This window comes from Schistocerca gregaria, chromosome 3 (genome assembly GCF_023897955.1).
Source record: "Schistocerca gregaria isolate iqSchGreg1 chromosome 3, iqSchGreg1.2, whole genome shotgun sequence".
NCBI classification, from domain to species: Eukaryota; Metazoa; Arthropoda; class Insecta; order Orthoptera; family Acrididae; genus Schistocerca; species Schistocerca gregaria.
The window spans coordinates 538,968,433-538,985,623 of record NC_064922.1 but is presented as its reverse complement, the minus strand read 5'-3'; the positions used below and the strand labels follow the sequence as shown (position 1 = coordinate 538,985,623).

Genomic DNA, 17,191 nt, shown 5'->3' with positions numbered 1-17,191 from the left:
TACTGCAGCAGGAAGCTGAGTAAAGACACGAACTTGATTAGTTTCTTGACATTCCATTTATGATGCATAAAGTTTAAATAAATGTTGATCTTTCAGCTATGCTTTGTGTTTAATAATGTAATATCATACTGCAAATTATCTAAAAGTCTTTGTAATACATTTCTAAAACATATAAAGATTGCAAAATGTAAGAAGTTTAGCATGTGCACTGGCGTGACAATTTATGGACACTGTCACAGTTGGCACAAAATTTTACTCTACTGGCCAACAGTGGCTCAACTACAGCACAAACTCAGGGAGCTGAACCTGGGAAGAGGGAATGAAACTCAATGTGTGAATCAGTGTATCACGAAGCAAATAGTCTAAACACTGCATACAGATGAGCATGGAGCAAACACAATGCTACCATCACAAGCGAATGAGTAAACTAAGCACGCGGAAAACAAAGGATGATACAAGGCAAAGCCCAGATCCGATGCATGCATAAGATTTGCTGGACCAGGTCTTTTACCGCCAGCAATTAAACAACTAGATCAGTAGCTCTGCACTATTCCTCTTCGACACTCATGGCAGCTCGTGTGCACCCAATCTCAGTATTTGCTAGTGGGTATGCTAAATCCTTACCAAATATATCAAATGTTAAATCCTGAATATACAGCTGCTTTTCTCAAACTGATAAGTAACTGTCAAACTTTTCATCTCTCTCTCTCTCTCTCTCTCTCTCTCTCTCTCTCTCTCTCTCTCTCTCACACACACACACACACACACACACACACTCACTCTCTTAATTATGTCCAAACTTTATTAAGAGATTATTAAGGAGCTCTCTAATACTGTGTAGGAAGTGCAGATGACTAGTTTTAATTGAAAAATGTAAAAAATTTATTAACACATAGGTATAAATAACAAACAAATCTCTTCTTGTATTGTCGCTGTACCACATCAAATTGCTACTGGAACCATTACTGACATAAATACAACAAACAAGAATAAAAATCAACAATAAGTGAAAAAATACTCATTATGCTTCTCTTCAGCCAAGTTTAACAAGTTATTACAATTTCTTTCTTTCTTTCTTTCTTTTTTTTTTGCCGGCTTGCTTTAAGAATGTTCTGCAACATCATGATTTGTTACTTGTTTGCTGGACATTCGTGAGAGCTACTTGAGTCATCTAGTACAGAATAAATATGAAACCAGTGCATCCTAGCAATAAAGTCAAGTCTTTTACAAAGATGAAAAGCAAATCCTATTGTTCTAAAGCATTTTTCTATTTTCCAACAGAAAGGCTACTTCAGTGCCTTGAATTAGAAAATTCCAATCATTTGTAAAATATCAACCAAATTCAAAGTTTTCAGTAGTAAAAAATATCAACAACATAAATGGGAATTGTAAAGCTATTATGGCAACAAATAAACATGAAAATACGACTCTCATTCACACATGTTCAATTTGTCAGTTTAAATCTAGTATATTACTTCCAATACAAGCAGAAATGGAGTACATATTCCACATTTCACCAATACTGACCACTATTCATAAAGAGACAGTGTATTAAGAAGTTTCTCTTGCTAATTAACACCATTAATACACAAGATGCTCTACTTTCATACATGTTCACTTATGAGAACATTGTTTCCCCTTCTTCATGCATGTAAATATCATCCTTATTAGAACACACCAGAACAAATTACAGACGTCTCAATGTTTCTGTATATAAATATTACATGTGATATGTATATTGCAACATGTTAACAAATTTATAGCAAAATAGCAGCATACAACATAATTACCATCAATGAAGAGAGATGATTTACATAGGAATGTATCATTTACAACTCAACCATAACAAAATTTGCTCTAAGAAACACACACTTCAATTAATGGTGCATATCACACAACATTACTTAGCATTTTCATCTGTAACTTCTCTCATTCACTTTCATACCACAGAATAAATCGACTGTTGTCACAAATACTTCATGAACAATATTACTGGTTGATTAATTGTTATATGCCAGAATGAAGAAAGTATTTATACATAAGCTATGACCACACAAATGGGGAATTAAATGATTAACTGCTGTCATAATTGAGGCATTTAGGTGCAAATTTGCTCTTACACATCTTTTTTCACTTTTTCCTTACTTGCACCACCACATTAACTAAAACTGAAAATAGCCATTCTGATTTTCTGTGTTAGTGACTACTTAAAAGTGAACTCAATCACAAACACTAACTTTAGTGGGCCATTCTCTTCCAAAAACACCTAACTGGAAGAGCCCAGTCTGCTGTAAAATTCAAGTAACTGAAAATATAATTACATCATAAAGTTTCAATTCATTTGTTTTTCATAGCTTCACATTTCAGAAACTCTCACATTAAAATGTCACTGACAGCTTGTGTAATATTGAATAATTTACATGCTGTTTACAGCTGACTCCCAACCCCACTGCAATGTTTGGAACAGTAAATTCCACTATTTGTATGAATAAATTAGCATCATAGCTTTTTGAATACAGACAATTCAAATCATACTAAATAACAAAGTAGTTATCTAAACAAATGATCAAAACATGAATATAAACATCAAATCATAATTTACCCCATCACAACAATTGTTCAAGTGAGTCACAAGGTTTTTCCCCCTTTATTGGCTTAGTTAGTAAAGCTCCCAGCTCCCCCCACTGGCAAGAAAATGTTCAGCAACAACAGAATCAAGATCATAAAACATGCAAGCAGCAATTGATTAACATGATCACTGATTCAGCTGGTAGTAGCAATGCCAGTACTGGCTGATGCCTTGGTAGGAAAATTTCAGTTCTCAGTTGCCTAGAGAACAAGAAATTTGTGAGTCTGTAATATGAAACTGCAAAATCAGTATTGCCTGAGCAAATAAAAGTTACTTAATTCTGTCATTAATGCCTTTAAAAACACAAATTCTCAATCTAAGCATTCCATGCCCAAAGTTTTAGTTGGTAGCACATAGTGCATTAGCTGCGGAAAACTCAAAACTCATCAACAATTCTTTAGATACGTACTGAATTATCTATCATAGTCTCCCTTCATTACTCTTACATTACTTTGTAGAATACTTCAAAAAACACTCAAATTACATTATTTCATCAGTCCAACCAATAAAAAATAGATTAGCTAATATTTACACCAACAAAACATTTTTCTTATGGTAAATCATACACAGTGATATTTATATTAATCTTTTACACAATTTGCGCAGTTGAAAATAATTCCAGTTAATAATATTTGGAAACAAAAGTACTTAAATGCTGAGTTCTCCATTATCTTAGCTGCTTGTTAACATGATTCACCTACCTAATTATGTTCTGTGACAGAAACACCTCCCACAGCGTGATATAAATACACATAAGAACATTTTGTAAATGTCCAAATGTTTCCATATAAGAATAGCCTTTCTTTCACTTTCAGTGCTAGAAACTGTGACTGCTGTGTAGCAAAAATATGAGAATGCAGTGTAAAAGGCTGGGAAACAACTTTGAAATTTCTATGGCATCTGGTACTGTGGTAAATTTGTAGTCACTAATCCTGAGGATCACTATATAAAATTTGCATCTCCTTCTCTTGGGCTGATCAGATACACACATCTACCTTTTCATCTTCCTTTTCTGGTTGTTTAGGCCTTGTACCTACCACATGTACTGGCTTATTCTTCTGCTGAACACCATACCCTTTCCTACACAATAATTTTCCACACACTAATCCATAATCACACTTCTCACAAAGTAATCTAATAAAGCTGCCAGAAAGCATATTATTTAATCTTGATTACAAAATGGAGTTATATTACAGAAGCACCATACAAGCAATGTGATGTGAAAGTGAATGTTATCATGTGGTAATTTACAATATTACACTTCAACAAAGCTGTTGCACAGTCAGTAACAAAAACTGATTTTCTACTGCCTATATTCGTTTAAAATTGTAAGTGCTGTTTGCAAGAGAACAATTTCTGCAAATAAGAAAACAGCAGCATTTCCCATAAGGCACTTTTTCTACAAGTATTCTGTATGTAACTATTGTAATTATATATTTACATGTTTCATCATTTCCCAATCACGATGTAATATATCACAATACCTCAATGAGGTGACGACATATGTTGCTAATATGTTTCAGTCTAAAACAAAGTTCTGTTTAACAAATAATTATATGTGATTCTACTGAAATTCGACAGTCACCAAATTGGCCTATAGAGCAGACACTTGCACTGGGGGAAAAAGTCTGCAGTTTTTAATAAACCATATTGCATCAATATTATCATAAATTTTATTCTACATCTAGCTTAACCATGAGCTATTAACATGCACGAAATATGAATTGTTGCACCAACTTCAAACTTGATTTGTTTGAGCTTTAGATTTCAGTTGTGCTGTAAGTGCAGCATTTTCTTGCTGCATCTGTCGCAAGTCAGCAGAAACTCTCTCCAAATTGGATCCAACATTCTTTGCAGTTTCAGTTTCTATCTGGAAGTCAAACGTTTTTTGAAATAAATGAGATGAAAAATCTATCCACAAAAGCTGTACAGTTCCAACAAAATTATAAATAATTTTTAACTTAATAAACATCAAAGAAAAAACATAATTTAATCACTTGCAGCTCTAAATACCAAGTACTTTTTGGCAGCAATAAAGCACCATCTATGCATATGGATGACATTTTGGCATCAGTACAGCCATTGTGACCAATGGCTTTCGTATAAATGCAGCAATGAGAAAGACCCTTCAAACCAGATTAACTCCATCACACCATTGGTCAATTATAAAGGCAGGATACATACACCTTAGTCTTTGATTCTTTTGCATAAATATATGAAGGATGTATTTGAGTCCATTTAGATGAGACATGTAAGAATTTGACATAAAAACTCCAATGTATAAATAAATGTAGCTATTCTTGGGAAAGAAATATAAACTAAACCTTCTCCCATAACAGTTAAAAAATAGGCTGACCTACAGGACTCATGTGGTGATCCATTACTTTGCCTGGTGGCCTATGGTCAATGGCAGATAATTGCTTCTTACAATAGTACAGAATAAAGTAAATTACCATGAGAAGTACCTACATAGTAATCTTTTGTAGTATGATAATTAGTTTTGTTAAAAATGTTTCACTAATGTAAATCATACAGCACATATTCTGACTGAAGGTGGAGACCGATAAACCAACTGAGGCAGGCAGTGCAAGCATCCCAGGCATGTACTTATGTATAACTAGGCAGCTTGGAATGTTTCAGCCACTGATGGGTGTCATCTTTCCCACAAGCAGAAACCTGAAAAGGGAATGACCCAAGGGACCCCTTACTAGTGAGAGAAGCCAAAGAAGACTTCTGATTCTCCAGCTTAGAAGTGGGGACAAACATTCCTCATGGTTGGGGTGGGAGGGGTGTGGGGGAGGGGGGGGCGGGAGGAGCAATACGGAGGGAAATGCCCCCCACCATCAAGGGGGCAGTTGTAGTCTTCTGGCTCTGAGAGGTGACTGGGGTTGGCAGGGCTGATAGTGCCAGAACTGTTGTAGTGGCAGCATAACACGATGTCATACGTACAGGATGCAGGCGTTCAAATTTTCTCTTAGCCTCAGTGTAGGTCAGTCGGTCCAGGGTCTTGCACTCCATGATTTTCCTTTCTTTCTGCAGTCTGGCAAGCAAGGCGAATGGTGCTCCCCGCAGTTGACACAGATGGGAGGCGGAGCACATGGAGTATTGGGATGTGATGTGCATCCACAATGTTGACATATGATGTTGGAAGTACAGCGGGAGGACATATGGCTGAACTTCCAGCACTTAAAGCAACATATCGGGGGAGAGATATAGGGCTTTACATTACAGCGGTAGACCATCACTTTGACCTTCTCAGGCAATGCATCACCCACAAAGGCCACGATGAAGGCACCGGTGGCAACCTGATTATCCTTCGGACCCTGGTGGATACACCAAACAAAACATACACCTCGCCACTCTAAATTAGTGCGAAGCTCGTCAGACTGCAAAAGAAGTTCCCTGTGAAATATGATTCCCTGGACTATATTTAAGCTCTTATGGGGTGTGACGGCTACAGAAACATCCCCCAGGTTGTCACAAGTGAGTAACCCCCATAACTGGGCAGAGGGTGCTGTTTTGATCAAGACTGACACAGATCTCACTTTGGAAATACCTCCAACTCCCCAAACTTGTTCTCTAAATGCTCAACAAAAAACTGAGGCTTCATTGTCATGAAAGTTTCCCCATCAGCTCTGGAACATACGAGGTACTGGGGCAAATAAGATCTGCTGCCATCCTTAGGCTGTATGCATACAGCAGAGCTGCACGCCTTCGGGAAAAATTGTGGCTAAAGTTCCCCCTTGCTTTCATCTGTTTGCAATAACACCACAGCAAGGCCATTTTGGTTGATGTTACAAGGCCAGATCAATCAATCATCCAGACTGTTGCCCCTACAACTACTGCGAAGGCTGCTACCCATCTTCAGGAACCACATGTTTGTCTGGCCTCTCAACAGATACCCCTCTGTTTTGGGTTTTGGTTGCACCTACGGTATTGCTATCTGTATCATTGAGGCACGCAAGCCTTCCCACCATTGGCAAGGTCCAGGGTTAATGGGGGAGAGCACAGTGGTGCTAAGAATAGAAACTCTTCTCCAACTTTCAACTTTCTATCCTTAGTTTCTATCACTAAGAACAGAAACTTGAGATTTGGCAAAGGTGTGGATCTTATACTGTAGGCCTTATGTAAGGAGGGATTTTTTGAAATTCCATCTCTAAGGTGGTCAAACAGGGGATGAACGGTTTTTTGAAAATTGTCATTCCATTACAGAAATTTTGAAGCTAGACCTACGAAATTAGAATATGGTTTTTCTGTCAGAAATAAAGAAACACTTGTTTCAGCATTTTTGAAAATTTAACCCTATTGGAGTGAAATAGTGGGTGGAGGCTGTTTTTGAAAATATATTATTATTAAAGAACTAGTAAAGTAGTTTTAAAGCTCCATCTCTGGACATTGGTATCTAACTTCTTGATTATATATATATAATGTTTCAGTGCTTTTTGAAACTGAACGCAAAGTGAGAGAAATAGGGAATGAACTTTTTTATGAAAATCTTTATTATGAAAGCATTCTTACAGCTAAATCTATGAAAATTTAGATTTGGCTTCTGAGAAATAAAAAAATATGTTTCTCCGTTTTTGGAAAGTCAACCCCTACAGGGGTGAAATGACGGATGAAAGCTTTTATGGAAATACTTCACTGTGCCAGCATTTTTGAAGCTAAATCTGTGAAAAGTCGTATTTCACTTCTCTGTTAGAAATAACACACACGTCACTGTTTTTGGAAATTCAACCGCTAAGGGGGGTGGAAAAGGAGTGAAACATTTTATGAGAGTATTTTATTGTGAAAGCATTTTTAAAGCTAAATCTTTGAAAACTGGTGTTTGGCTTCTCGTTTGGAGATTGAAAAATGCGTGTTTCACTGTTTTTTGGAAATTCAACCCCTAAGGAAATGAAATAAGAGTCAGACTGATTCACTGACTCAGCATCATCCAGCCCAAACCACTAAGGATGGAATCTTGAAGTTTGGAGAGGGTCTGGACCTTATACTGTAGGCATCATTTAAGAAAGGATTGCCCAAAATTCTACTCCTAATGCATTGATGCAGGGGATGAAAGGCTTTCTGAAAGTATGTCACTATTAAAGAAATTTTGAAGCTAGAACTACGAAAATTGGTATTTGGTTTCTCAGTGTTTTTAGGAAATTCAACCACTAAGGGGATAAAACGTGTGTGTGTGTGTGTGTGTGTGTGTGTGTGTGTGTGTGTGCGCGCGCGTGCGTGCACGTCCGCTCGCGCGCGCAGTGTCTCATGTAATTCTGATGAAGGCCTTTTGGCCGAAAGCTTGCTTACTTATTTGACAGTTCCCCCCCCCCCCTCCCCCCCTTGTGCCTAGCTGTGACTCAGCATCTATGCTAGATGATGAGTAGTAATCTATCCATTTCATAATATTGCATTATTCCACCCTGGATTTTAAACAGTCAGTGTGTTTATGTATATAGAGAACAACAGCAGTCCTATCACATATGTGAGAACATATTCTGTATACTGAGACCTTTTTTATCAATTTGCAGTGGGCCACTCTGTCAAACACTTTCCAGAAATCTATAAATATGGAACCTGTGCAATGTCCTTCAAACAAGGTTGCATGACATCAAGCGATAAAAGGGCAGGACGAGTTTCAAATAAGTGACGCTTTCTAAATCTCTATTGATATTATGGACAAAAGCTTTTCTGTCTCAGGAAAATTTATTATATTTGAACTTACAAATTACTCAAGAATTCTCCAACAAAGCAATGTTAAGGATATTTGCCTGTAATTTGCAAGTCAATTATTTTATTCTCCTCACTTACAGGAGTCACCGCCTACTCTTTCTTCCTGTCACCTGGGACTTTGCAATGGGCACTAGATTTGCCATAAATTCTAGCTTAGTACAGGCCCTATGCCAAAGAGTACTCCGTTTGTAGCTGAACTGCAATTCAATCCAAACCTGCTGATTTATTTGTTTTCAAATATTTTAGCTGGTTCTCAGTGCCAAGGATTCCCTCTTCTATGTATTACATACATAAGCTGTAACAGAGTAAGTTGGAACCATGTACTTCTTGTTATATCATTCCTGACAGTAATTACATGTTTCTTCTTTATTTCATCTCATTTTATGAATGACACATTGTGATTATTCCACTGATTAGCTACTTTATTACTCAATCAGAGAATTGTGAAGATTTATTACTCACAATGTAATTTCCCAATTATTGACGACAACAGGTCAGTTAAGTACTTGGAAGGTATTTTGATATTAAGATGTCTACAATTTAAGATGTTCCACAAACACATGGAAACAGGGTTTGAAATGGGCTAACAAAATGGCTCTGAGCACTATGGGACTTAACTGCTGTGCTCATCAGTCGAAGTGCGCTAACAAGGAGTTCTGACTGAAGTGTTATACTTCAAGTTAAAGACACCAGCCTCTCTACTTAGCAAATGCCATACTTTGAAAGTTATTAATTATTAAAGTTTTGTCTTCCACCATGTTCCAATTTTAAATGTAATTATTTCAAAAATGCAAGAATCTTGACTCCATGTGGAAATGTACATGGTATTCACAATATAGTCCACATAATTATAATTTTGTAAAGTTTTCAGTTATCCAACAGACAGTTAAATTGTATTACTCCATGGTTCATTGTAATTCCATATCTGCTATTTTTGCTCCTTCTCCTCATTATAAATCAAAATGTAATCACAAATTTGAATTAGTCACAGACTTTTCTATAAATAGTTTTCCTGAACAATCCTTCAGGCAGTACATGTTTAGTTATCAACATGCAAATATATAAGTATTAAAGCCAGTTCTCATTTAGCAACCAACATATGAACAATTCTTTAGTCTGACCGGGTTAGTTATCAAAATGCAAACATTCACATGGGGTGAACAAAAGTACGAAAACACCGAAAATATAACACATTACTATGCCTAATACAGTGCAGGAAACCTGTTGTCATTCAAAACAGCTTCCAGATATCTTGGAATGGATATGTGAAAGTTCCATATGGCTTTAAAGGGAACTGTATACCATTCTCGCTGCACAATAGTGTCAAGTTGAGGTAACGATGATGGAGGTGGACAGTGGCCATGCACCTTTCTCTCAAAATTAGACCACAAAAGCTCTATACTACTGAGATTTGGTAACTGTGGTCGCCAGGGGAGATGTGACAATTCATCCTTGAGCTCACAATATCTGTCCTAGATGATGAGAACTGTCTATGCAGGGGACCACTCGACTTTGAACACAGTGTCACCACTAGGACACGAACAATGAACTATGGGATGGACTTGATCAGTCAAAATAGTCTCATAGTCTTTGGCAGTAATGTGAACTTGCAGAGTACCCATGGGGGCCATGGAGTACCACAATTACCACAATATGGCTGCCCAAACCATTGCCCAACCCTCACCATGTTCCACTCTTGGGACATAATCTTGACAAGAACTTGGAAACAGTGTGCAACAAGACTTGTCTGACAAAACAACTTTGTTCCACTGCTCCATAGTCCAGAATTTATGGGTTCATTACCACTTTTTTCTTTCTAGGCATCACTGATGAATGGTGTTTGGTGTTTGGAATTGCAACTCACACTTCTTATGGAACTTGTACCACGTTGTTTCAGTGCTGCATTGACTTTTGAAACTGCCATCCTCTTAATTTTCATGTCAATGCTCTTCAATGGCCATCTGTCACAATCAATCACCATAAACTTTCGTTCACGTTGTGACTTCGTGGGTCATATTTCTCTGCCCTCCCTGTATGTGGTATAGATCTTCAGTACAGTGAATACATCTAACACTTTGGCCACCTAGGTTGCAGAAGTACCTACCATACAAGGACCAACAATTTGCTGTTGTTTGAATTCACTTAGCTCCAACATAATGCACTCACGAATAAATAGAACACTGTTATAACCATGACTGACAGCTGCAATGTATTGAGGACATTGTACAGGTGCTGTTTGTAGTCAAATACAACAGTGCAACCTTCAGGCTTGGCTAGCATCTGCATTTCTGTTGAAGCACGCATTTTTTGTGATGTTTCCATCTTCATCTTTTTGCCCCACCCCTGTACGTGTAAACATCTTTGTGAGATTTTGATGAGGTAGTCTGCAGTAGTTTCAATGTCAACATTTCCAATTAGTATTACCATCAGGTTGTGATCAGCAACCCAAATGTGAAGAGCTTACATGTGTACTGAATATGCAAATGAACATAAATTATGTTGGTTTTCTGTCAGAACTGTATAGCTAAAGAATACTGAATATGTGTGTTCATGGCCAAATCTTTCAAAATGGAATGTACATAGTAACCTGAGACAAATATACTATATAAATTATCGTGTACCAGCTGATCATTGTAATAATTTGTGTGTTAATAAATGGGGAAACCATCAAATTAACTAATGCAGTGCATCACTTGTAATTTCAAACTTGTCATTAACCCAAATTACATTAAGACTAGGAGAGCAGCTCTAACAGAGGTAGTCACATAACAGAATCTGTGCAATGGTCAAACTATGGAATGTTTGTACGATCCTTCTATGTGAATGATATTGTTTGAATGTTAAATTTAAAATTTCAGCTTCCCTTTTGCTGTATTCTATTGCCACACAAGACTCGTCAACAAATGACTAAACAGAATCCATCAAACTTACTTAATGATTTTACATAGGACCAGAATATTCTCACATTCTTAGCAAGCACTTTAGCTCAAATTTTATGGTGGAAGTAGTAGTATGCTTCACACAGATCTTTTTATAGATGCAGGTATTTTTACTAATATCTGTTTGTCAACATCTCTGCATTCCTTTTTGGAGTGAGAATGCAGCAATAACTACTTCCTTCGAATTTTCCACATTTTGTTATTAAATCACATTGGATATTTACATTCGTAACACACTTATTCAGCACATATTTCTCCAGAATGCAATTTACAATAAGTTTAAAGTTTTGCCACAATTCTTCTATGCCCAACATATTTGAACTAAATGATGTTCGTTCATTGTGTTAAGTAGGATTCTAACAGCTGCTTCTCTGCTTTTTCCAGCATGAAAATTCTCCTATCATTCTCCATGGATTTATTTTCTTTAGTAACCACTGTCATTATGACACCATTATCACTCATTCCTGTCTCTATACTGACACTGTCAATAAGATCAGGCCCACCTGTAGCAACAAGGTACAAAACATTTCCACTGCATGTAAGTTGTTGAACTAGCTGCTGAAGACATTTTTTCAGATTATCTATTCACAGCTACTTGACAAAACTGTGTGTCAATATCGCCTGCAGTGAAACCATAGATGTTCAAGTCTATACTCTGTAGGTTAACGTCACGTCTAACTAATATTGCATGATTGGTGTACTTCAGCATTACCAAGAATAGACTTTCTTTGAATGATTCTATAACTTTTACAATGGAATCTGGCAGCTGGTAAAAAAATCTGATGATAAAGTTGCCAGAATGAGATTTTAACTCTGCGTTGGAGTGTGTGCTGATATGAAACTTCCTGGCAGATTAAAAGTGTGTGCTGGACCGAGACTTGAACACGAGACCTTTGCCTTTCGTGGGCAAGTGCTCTTCCATTTGAGCTATCCAAGCTCGACTCACGCCCTGTCCTCACAGCTTTACTTCTGCCAGTACCTCGTTCTGCTAGTACCTCGTCCCCTACCTTCCAAACTTTACAGAAGCTCTCCTGAGCACTTGCCTGTGAAAGATAAAAGTTGCATTCACCTAGGCCAGTTACCTCATCCAAATACCTTTGCAGTCAGACTCAATTTCGACCTCAACAGGGACAATATTTTTATCGATTGCAATGGACATTCTCCCTCCTACAGCATTTAATCTGTCTTTTCTCATTAAATATTTCAGAGATCTCTACTTCAGGTTTTATTCAAATTTCGGTTCCAAGTAGTGACAGGGTTCCTGGAGGGCAGTAAATTAAGGGTTTTGTTATGAATGCTTTGACAGTTTACTGTTAATGTGCTGACATTTGAAGTGTCTTTACTTTGTATACTATCTCTCTCTGTTCTCTGCATATCAACTAACGAACCTCAAACTGTCTCACAGTCACTCAACTCAAATAAGCACTCCAAAAGTAGTCTGTTACCTGAGTAGATGCTTCCTCTGTGTAGTGGACCCCTCACCTATCTAAGCAAATCCTACAGTTCTACTACCCACAACTTAGGTCCAGAAGTCTGTAGCTGTACCATTACAGAATTGACAGAGCCACTCCAAACCAAAAGGACACAAATCATTTCTGGTTGCAATACTGCTAACTGTAAGCTCTGCTTTCAGCCCATGATTGAGGCTAGTAGTCTTTACCACTTCTGCCAGTCACCCATGTGGCCAGAGGATGGCGTCACAACTCTAGCGACATGCATCACTGATGCCAACATGAACCAAAACTTGCTAACACTGGAGCTCCTGACACCTAGCAAACCCCTCTCCCTGTAAGCCTCCTCAAACTCTGCTGAATGAGCAGCCACCAGTCCACTCACAGGGTGAATGTCCTAACACTGAGACTCTGCCTCAAGTGACGCAATCACATTACAATCTTTCACTCACTCAGCAGTGAATGTAGATCCCCCAATGTCAGGCAGGCTGGAAGGTACCTCTGAAGCAGAGCCGTGAGTGACACAAGTTATACCTGAGGTGTTCCATGTGAATGCCACTTCCTCCAACATCACTACACTCTGAGGCAGCAGCTTCCATACAGCTGACTGTGGCCAACAGCATCTTCAGCTGTTCATCATCTGCAGGCAGCTCCTCCTGCATCCACATGCAGTATGCAGACCCCTGAAGTGTTACATGCCATTTAGGTAACAACATTTCACCCTTCTTGTGTAGTACAAGGAATGATGATAGTGACAAAATAATATTAAGTAGGGTGTAAGTCATGGAACATATACTGCACAGGGGTGTTTGATTTCGCATGTACAGACATTAAATGGGAGTGAGGAATACAAGAAAACGGCAAGGTGTAATGGCAAGTAAACAGCTGCAACTGTTGTGAGCAGGGTCTTTTAAGTTTTGGCATCGCGGCTAGGCAGTGGCTTGAGCATGAAGGGGCAACTAGACTATCCAAGAATGAAAAGATAAGACAAGATGGTTTTCTGAGAGGAATTACAATTAAAAGAGGTAACTGTATCCAATTATAGTCCAGAAACTAATCCTTGTGAACGTGTTATGAAGGAATTAGGACAGTTGTGTAAAACATACTGTTCTATGAGGCACACTACCTGGACACAACTAGTGCTGGAATTTCAAAAAATGTTGAATGGATTACTGCATAGGTCAACAGGAATATCTCCTGTAAAAATTATGAACAAAACCTTTATAGGAGAGTCCTTGTTAAAATTGTTTAACATGGACCAATTCACCAGTGAATCTGATTACACACACATACACACAAAAAAGAAAGAAAATGAGAGAGAGAGAGAGAGAGAGAGAGAGAGAGAGAGAGAGAGAGAGAGAAGAGAGGCGAGGGGGGGGGGGTGTCCGAATTTTAAATGATAAGGCTGTTGGGCCAAACTTTAAAATGAATGATTTGGTATTAACACTTTCCTTCCACAAATTTATTTGCTTGGTGCCAGCATCGCTCATTTGGATTACTTGGCTCATCGCTGGCTGCTTGTCACCTTTCTGTTGATGACAAGCTTCAAACACATTGACTTTTGCACGCTTTAATTTTTCTGGTAATCCTCTATTTTCCCATATCATTCCACAAACTCTATTTTTCCTTTTCAAATAACTTCTCTGCAAGTTCTACATTGTTATAATAATTATCCATGCAGAGGTGATGTCACTTTCCATCAAAAGGTGTCAATAGTTCCATCACTGTTTTTGCTAAAGGCTATCCAGTGCCGCAATATACCTTGAATGAGGAAATGTATCCTGTACTCGAATCACACAGCATCCGAATAAGTACATCATACTTCGTAATTTTCGACACATTCTTAACTTTAAAATTTCTTCGTTCACGCCACGGTATCATTCCTTCATAAATTGTGATGTTTTGACTGAGATTAAACATTTCTTTATACTTTTTGGAAAAATAATCAATTACGAATTACACTATGAAAAGCCAGTTGGCATTATGTGGTTTTTTGTTGTTGTTGTTGTTGTTGTTGTTGTTGGAAAAATGTAAACATGATAATATTTGTCTGAATCTATTGTGGGACAACATTTTGCAAAATATCAGTTTGTCTATCACGGGATTCGTTGACCAATAATCATCGATCCTTGCTTTTTTTACAGTTCCCATAAGGATAGCAAACCCAAACCATTTTCTGAGTTCAGATCCTGTAACATCGACAAATTTGGCATTTTTTAAAATCCGGTTTCCTTTTATTGCAAATTTGGCTGTAGTACTTGTTGGTTTCGTTGCTAATATATTCAAGTACATTGTTCCCAAGATATAATTCTACTATATCATCGACGCTTAGCGTATCTTTGGGAAATATGTTTGGACCCAGAGATGCTTCAATTTTATTACTGGTCCTCAGTAAATCAAAGTCTGACCACTATGCACTGTCTTCTTCACCTGATTCATCCGAATCAATTGGCAACTATAGCATTCGCCGAATTCTTCTAGGACATATTCCACTATCTTCTGATGATTCTGCTTTACTTTCTTTCATATGCCATGATGAAAGGGCACAAGTACTTATAAAAACAAAAAAATTGTTGACGTGTGTAACTTCCTGTTACCTAAACAAAACACCAACATATACAAAAGTTACTTAAGTGTTGTTGCCGACCATTGCGCCATACTATGCTCACAATGCCACTGTGGCGTTGCAGGCTGTTGACTGCTATTTCACGCACAACACCACTGTGATGTTGCCAGATGGCAGGGTGTTAATATTAATTTTTCTTCATAGCTCGAATTTAAAGAAGGAAACGACTAAACTTTTTCTGTGTTACAGTGGACCACATCCAAAAACAGTATTTCTAATAGACCATGATACAGGATAATACTATACAGATATGATTAAAAGATTTAAGATCCCAGAAGGGTTTGTGCCCTTCACAAATTCAGTGATTGACGACCACCGGCTGTCCGAGTTAAATTGTTTCCGCATTCCTATCCTACTTTTCTCCGGAAAATTCTATCTTCTTTGATTACTTTAATTTTGTTGTTGTTGTTGTCTTCAGTCCAGAGACTGGTTTGATGCAGCTCTCCATGCTACTCTATCCTGTACAAGTGTCTTCATCTCCCAGTACCTACTGCAGCCTACATCATTCTGAATCTGCTTAACGTATTCATCTCTTGGTCTCCCTCTACGATTTTTACCCTCCACGCTGCCCTCCAATACTAAAGGAGTTTGTGGCACAACTTGACAAGAAGAAGGGACCGGTTGGTAGGACATGTTCTGAGGCATCAAGGGATCACAAATTTAGCATTGGAGGGCAGTGTGGAGGGTAAAAATCGTAGAGGGATTCCAAGAGATGAATACACTAAGCAGATTCAGAGGGATGTAGGTTGCAGTAAGTACTGGAAGATGAAGAAGCTTGCACAGAATACAGTAGCATGGAGAGCTGCATCACACCAGTCTCAGGACTGAAGACAACAACAACAACATCTTTTACAAAAAAAACAATAATTAAGAATAATTTAGATTTGCAGTAAAAACTAGAATTCTGCATGTGATACATAGTATCTATATTTGTGTGCTACATGTAAATCATCATATATCTTCAATATTTTCCTTGAAATGTTGATTTATAGGTAAGTTTATTAATTGAGCTCATGGCTATCTTCAGAAGTGTACAAAGCAATTGTTATTCAATAAACAGAAGATGCTATGAATACAGGTGTTGTGGCTGTTTTTATTTATTTATTTTATAGTGCTATTTCAGGAAGAAGTGGTGGTATAAGCTATAATATTAATAAAAGATAATAAAATAATTTTCCTGTAGGCAGTATCTATCTTACCTCTAGTGAGATAATCCTCTACATCCTCACATTTGTGTTCTATCCATCCCTGCTTAGCAATTTTGCACTTCCTATCAATCTCACTTTTGAGACGTTTGTATTCCTTTTTGCCTGCTTCATTTACTGCATTTTTATATTTTCTCCTTTCATTAATTAAATTCAATATTTCTTCTGTTACCCAAGGATTTCTACTAGCCCTTGTCTTTTTACCTATTTGATCCTCTGCTGCCTTCACTACTTCATCCCTCAAACCTACTCATTCTTCTTCTACTGTATTTCTTTCCCCCATTCTTGTCAATTGCTCCCTTATGCTCTCTCTGAAACTCTATAATCTCTGGTTTAGTCAGTTTATCCAGGTCCCATCTCCTTAAATTCCCACCTTTTTGCAATTTCTTCAGTTTTAATCTACAGTTCATAACCAATAGATTGTGGTCAGAGTCCACATCTGCCCCTGGAAATGTCTTACAATTTAAAACCTGGTTCATAAATCTCTGTCTTACCATTATATAATCTACCTTATACCGTCTATTATCTCCAGGAATCTTCCCTGTATACAACCTTCTTTCATGATTCTTATACCAAGTGTTAGCTATGATTAAGTTGTGCTCTGTGCAAAATTCTACCAGGCGGCT

General features: G+C 37.6%; 1 protein-coding gene across 2 annotated transcripts in view; it reads right to left on the bottom strand.

Moving 5' to 3' along the window:
* Positions 1 to 1,604: 1,604 nt before the first annotated feature.
* The window catches only part of LOC126354257 (coiled-coil domain-containing protein 22 homolog), a 184,320-nt gene continuing 168,733 nt past the window's right edge, over positions 1,605 to 17,191 (bottom strand). For both annotated transcript variants that reach the window (XM_050003775.1, XM_050003774.1), the window contains exon 11: positions 1,605 to 4,499. In XM_050003775.1, coding sequence (XP_049859732.1) covers positions 4,368 to 4,499 — 132 coding nt within the window. In that variant the 3' untranslated portion in view covers positions 1,605 to 4,367. The remainder of the gene's footprint in view (positions 4,500 to 17,191) is intronic.